Consider the following 6135-nt stretch of genomic DNA (forward strand, 5'->3'; position numbering starts at 1 on the left):
TGTCTCATATGGATTTTTTTTTTTTTAAAGTAACTTGATAGATCTTGGTGTTCTGGTTGACTAGATTATGAACAGTATTACACAGATTTTTCCATGTCTGGCTTTGTAATTGAAATAACTCAATTATTTACTTTGTCTAGAGGGAGAAAAGGCAATTTTAAAACATAACTCCAGAGAAATTTTTTTTCAGAGAATGTTTAATGTGTCTTGACTTTACATTGAAATTTTTATACATATAGTCATTATATTTTTATTTCATACTGTAATAATTATGTCCTTATCCCATACTGTATCATTTTCTCCTCCTAGGGAATATATATTTTGGATATTTAATTACATGTTACAATAATTATGTCTGTATTTATTGTTAATTTTAGCATTTAACACCCAGAGGGTTTGTACCTGTCATCTCAACAACGTGGTAATGTCTAGCATCTTGCCATCCCTGGGGGAGTAGTGTTGCCTGAACTTGGCCTGATGAGAATAAGATAGAACATGTCTAGATTTAGTGGCAGCGACCATGGTTAACTGTATGCAGTCAAGAGACCAAAGAAAATCCTGTGGTGGACTCATTTTTTAATAGTTTGAGTAACTGAGTATAGGTACATGCTTTTTGAAAGCTCTTAAACATATCCAGCGTTTGGGGGATTTGTAATTGTTTATTCTTTAAAATTAAAGAAGCTGTTAATAGGACCTCTATTAGAGTTAATACAGTTTTAGCAGCTAATAATGGTAGCTTACAAGTATCTTGTGTGATTTCACGAACATTTTCATTTACATCACCTCATTTAATCTTGGCCAGCTCTGAGGCAGATACTATTACCTCAGTATCACAGCTGGAAATCACAAGTTTCTAAGTTAAACAACCTGCTTAAAATCACATAGTTAAAAAGAAGTAGAATTGAATTCAAATCTGTGTGCCTTGATTTTAAAGTCTCATTATTTTTTTTCAGCTACCCAAGCTTTTCTGATTCCTTTGCCACTATAACTGGAATTGTAGCATTATTTCTGAGTCTCTCTCTCTCTCTCTGGTTCTCTCTCTCTTTTTCTTTTCTTTCTTTTTTTTTTTTTTTTTCAGCTGTGGTTTATGGTGGTGCTGGGGAACTGCACCTGGGACTTTGGAGCCTCAGGCATGAGAGTCTTTTTTATATAACCATTATGCTATCTACCCCTGCCCACCCATTTCTGAGTTTTACTTGGTTGACAACACAGTCATCACCTCTAATTGTTAGTGAGCATATATCATTTAGGTTCCATAGAAAACCACTGACAAGGTGTATACTACGGAATAAACATTTACTCTGAAGTTGCATTTCTGACTGAGCTCAATAACCCTCAGGTCACCCTTTCTAAAGCCAGTTAACAGTCAGTGGTGATGCCTTTTATCCTAGGACCCAAAGAAAACATTTATGTAAACACAGAAGTCAACTTATTGATGTAGTAGTTGAATAAAACTCACTCTGCTAAATAAAATATATAAATTCATTAAGTAAATGTGAGCCATCATTTCAGCAACTGCTTAAGTTTGAAGAGTCATTATTGTTCATAAATAGTTATAACCAAACTGCCAGTAAAGAAAATTCAAGTGATCAGAACTTTCTGCAGTAGAGATTAAAATGCATCGTAATAGGTGGATTTAAGAGAACCAACAGAAAGTGAAACATGTAATAAAATTATTAAAGAAATGACTTGAGTGGCTAAGAAATAACTCAGTGGAAAGAAAATAGTACTTGTGGGGTCTGGTGATGGTGCACAGGGTTCAGCCCTCATAGTACAAAGCTCAGGGACCTGCTCCCTATCATCCCCTCTTGTCTCAATTTCTTTCCTATCCAATAAAAAAAAAAAAATAGAAAAAATGACCACCAGGAGCAGTGGATTTATAGTGCAGGTATCAAGCCCCAGCAATAACTCTGGAGGCAAAAATAAAAGAAAGAACATAGTACTTGCATGCCTAAGGTCCAAAGTTCGATTCTTGTCAACCTTGGACAGAGAACTCTTCTCTCCTTCTCTCTCTCTCTCTTTCTGTCTCTCTCTCCTTCACTTTCTCCCTCCTGATAAAATAAATATGTAAAAATTAGCTTCAGAAACCTTTTAACAGACAAATATTTATAGACAATGGATATTTTATATCTTAATTATGATTAATTACACTGTATGTTTTTTTTCTGAAAAAGTTTTGTTAGCTCTAAATAGAGACATCCATTTCTTTTTAAAAAATTATTTTATTGAGGGCTTAATGGTTTCCAGTACAGCTGTTAACACCTGGGTACAATTTCTCATCTCCACATGATACCTATCTATAAAATACTCTCATTCCCAGCTTAGGTCCATTTCAGTCATAAAAGACATAATTTCTAAAGCAGTTTAAAAAGTGTGTTTTCTCTACATGCCTCTATATTAATGTAACAGCGAAACTGATTCTGAAACAGGATTTAACGTTTGTTTCACTTCTGTATCTGTATTTTCTCTTAATTTGCTACACGAGTTTTAAGATAAAATTCTCTTGCTTTTCTTTTCCTAGGCTTGACCCTCCGCTACCTCAGACATTGCGAAAACACAGCTCAACTGAAAACGTGTCTCTAGAAACGCTAAGGAACAGCAGCCCAGAAGATCTCTTTGATGAGATTTAACTGTCTCCAAAAACTGCTTTGATGTTCACTAGACTATGTTTTCTATTCATTTCTTTAAACTCAGAAAGGAAACTTTCAGCTCAGTAGCAGCTATTATTGCTCCTTACAATTTAATCACATAGATACAGAATTGAAACCATTGTGCAAAATGGATTAAACATGTATATGAAAATATGATTTGATGACAGTGGTACATTTTTTTGTAGCTACTCATTCACTATGCCAATAATTACACAAAATCTCAGACTTTTTGTTGCAAAAGGATACATTTATCTGGTTCAGTTCACATGTATTACATGTGATAGCTGTCTATCCTGTCTAGGAAGATGTTAGAAATATAAGAAAAAATATGCATTTTTTTGGTGAAAAGTCATATTCTGAACAATACTTGAACATTTTAAGGTGTGAATGATGTACAAAATGTATTTCCTATATGAAAACCACTTGAAAAATCTCATAAAAGTTTGGATGTGTTGAATATTTTGAGTTCTTATTTAAATACCTCATTTTACCTGACTTTTTTGTTATCATGCTAGCAACTACTAACAAATTGTTAATATATAAATACAACCTATTATATTCAAGAAAGTATTATTTCTGAGATTATTGATGAATTTTTTTATCTTACCCATCCAAGGACACTCCATAAAATTAAAGAACATGTCATATTAACTCATCTATCCTCAGTGACACTTATGACTTTTAGTATTTACTGTGTCCAGTTCCTAGCCTCTAGTTCTATCTCTACCTCTCTCCAGTTAAACATTGACTTCCTTCAAGGCACTCAGAGTGACCAGTGACCATGAAGCTTTTAAATACAGTGGGTCGTTCATACTCAGTTCTCGTCTTGCTAAGTCAACCAGCAACATCTGGTGTGGTCAGTCTCTTCAGAAAACTTTTTTTTTTTTTTTGCTTTATTTCTGTAACACCATTTGCTCGTTCTCCTCTATTTCTGACTGCTAATGTCTCAGACTTTATTCTGAGTCCATCTCCTTTGCCCAATAGTTAAGATGTCTGAATTTTTTAATTTCAGTCTTTAGTCTCTCCTCTTTCCATTACCCACAGTCTCTCCCTAGACTATTTGTGATTTTCATTATTCTTTTGATTTATTGCCACCAGGATTATCACTGGGGCTCAGTATCTGCACAATAAATCTACAACTCCCATGGCCATTTTTTTTTTTCATTTTATTTGGTGGGGCAGGAAAAAAAAATTGGGAGAAAGAGAGGGAGAAGGAAATAAGTACTGCAGATGCTTGTAGCACTGCTTCACTGTACGTAAAGGCTCCCTTCCTGCAGGTGGGGACAGGGGACTTGAACCTGGAACTAGGTAATGTGTGTGTGTGTGCGTGTGCGTGCGCGTGCGCGTGTGCGTGTGTGTGTGTCTGTGTTCGGTTGGGTGTGCCACTGCCTGACCTTTTATTTGTGATTTTCAATACAGCCTATTTACTCTTCTTTGAAGTTAGAATTATTCTTTCTATAGTCTATGCACCTAGTATGTAATAAGTATAAATATATTAGTAATATTCATAGCAATATTATATAGCACCAATAAAATATAAAATTCTTTTCAACCACTTTGGATTTTATAAATATACATCATACATAAAGCAATATAAGTCATTTATTCTTATATATTATTCTACATGCGTGTATATTGTACATGCATCTATCTATATATGTTTGTAATATGATATATATCATCATTTATCATTGAATTAGCACAAAAGGAGATTCTTAAATATCCCCCCCATTATTTCTTTGTGCAAAAGATGTGATGTATCTAGGCATGTTTGTTTTTGTTTTTTTCGAAGTCAGGATGAATCTGCCTATCTGCTTGCTTATTTGAATGACGTAGCACATCCAAAGGATCTGTTTTCTTCCATCTAACAGATTGCACTACCACTTACCCAGCTAGATGCTTGACAAGGAAAACTTAGGAATGCTCCTGTGTCTCTGCTTCCATTTCCCCAGACATCCTGTTATTTTGACATTTAAAATACAGCCCTATTTTGTGTGTCTTTGTATCTACACTACTCTGCCTCTTGACCAATCTCTCTGCTTCATCCTTATACCTTCCAACCAAACAGAATTTTAAAACATATTTTAAATAAATTTTAAAACGTTAAGAGGGGACAGGCGGTAACATACCCGCTTAAGCGCACAAATTATCCAGCTCAAGGACTTGGGTTGGAGCCACTGCTCCACCTCTACAGTGGGGACCTTTCACAAGAAGTGAAGCAGGTGTACAGATGTCTGTCTTTCTCTCCCTCTTTATTTCCCCCTCCCCTCTCAATTTCCCTCAGACCTATGTAATAAAAGTTAGAAAGAAGAGAAGAAATGGAAAGAAGAAGAAAAAAGAAAAGAAAAGAGTGGTCTCCAGGAGCAGTGAATTCTTAGCGCTGGCACCAAGCCCTAGTGATAACCCTGGAGGCTGAAAATAAGAGGAAGAAAAGTAAATTTTGAAAAAACAGATAATTTCAGTGCCTGGATTAACATCTTCCAATAGTGATGTTACCCTTAAATAAAGTTCACATGCTTTAGCTACAATTCTCAAGGTCTGGTAAGATCTGACCCCTCACATACTCAATGACAAGAAACTGAAAGCTTTTCTTCTTGGATAAAGGTTGCCCACTGCCATTGTTATCATTCGACATAATCTTGGAAGCTATAGCCACAGCAATTAGGCAAGAGAAAGGAGTTAAAGAGATAAATATAAGAAGAGAAGTGAAACTAAAAACTCCTCGGAATTAATTATTATAGTAAGGTAGTAGGCTACAAAACTAATATATTTTTTAAAATATTCCCTTTTGTTGCCCTTTTTTTATTGTTGTAGTTATTGGTGTTATCATTATTGGACAGGACACAGAGAGAAATGGAGGAATGAGGGGAAGACAGAGAGGGGTGAGATAGACACCTGCAGACCTGCTTCACCGCTTGTGAAGCAACTCCCCTGCAGGTTGGGAGCTGGGGACTCGAACCAAGATCCTTAGCCTGTCCTTGGTCCTTGTGCTTTGTGCCACGTACGCTTAACCCACTGCACTACCGCCCAACTCCCTACAAAACTAATACTAAAAAATATCAGTGGCATTTTTCTAGGTAAACATTAAGTTAAAAGAAGAGGAAATCTGAAAAATCAATTCTTTTTACTATCGCAGCAAATCAATCAAATACCTGAGAATAACATTTACAGGTGAGGTAAAAGAGTTATACAGCAAAAATTATGAGTCACTACTCAAGGAAACAGACATAGTTATGAGTCACTATTCCAGGAGATAGAGACACAAGTAAGTAGAGATCTATGTATGTGTGTGTATATATGGACTGCGATTGAAATTACTAAAAGCTATACGCAGATTTAATGTAATCTCTCTCAGGGTCCCACCAAATTTCTTTAAAGAAATAGAACAATTGTTCCAAATGTTTATAGGGGGCCAGAAAATACCTAGAATTTCCAAGTAATCTTGAGGGAAAAAAAAGACTTGAGGCATCATACTTCCTGACCT

The 6135-nt window shown here is 35.4% G+C and overlaps 1 protein-coding gene across 1 annotated transcript in view; it reads left to right on the forward strand.

The window, feature by feature from the left end:
* Positions 1–3108, forward strand: part of XRCC4 (X-ray repair cross complementing 4) — a 198637-nt gene extending 195529 nt beyond the window's left edge. The window contains exon 8 of the mRNA XM_007518812.3: positions 2522–3108. Within this exon, the coding sequence (XP_007518874.1) occupies positions 2522–2630 (109 nt within the window). The 3' untranslated portion in view covers positions 2631–3108. The remainder of the gene's footprint in view (positions 1–2521) is intronic.
* Positions 3109–6135: the final 3027 nt, after the last annotated feature.

The sequence above is a fragment of the Erinaceus europaeus genome, chromosome 11 (genome assembly GCF_950295315.1).
Source record: "Erinaceus europaeus chromosome 11, mEriEur2.1, whole genome shotgun sequence".
Lineage (NCBI taxonomy): Eukaryota > Metazoa > Chordata > Mammalia > Eulipotyphla > Erinaceidae > Erinaceus > Erinaceus europaeus.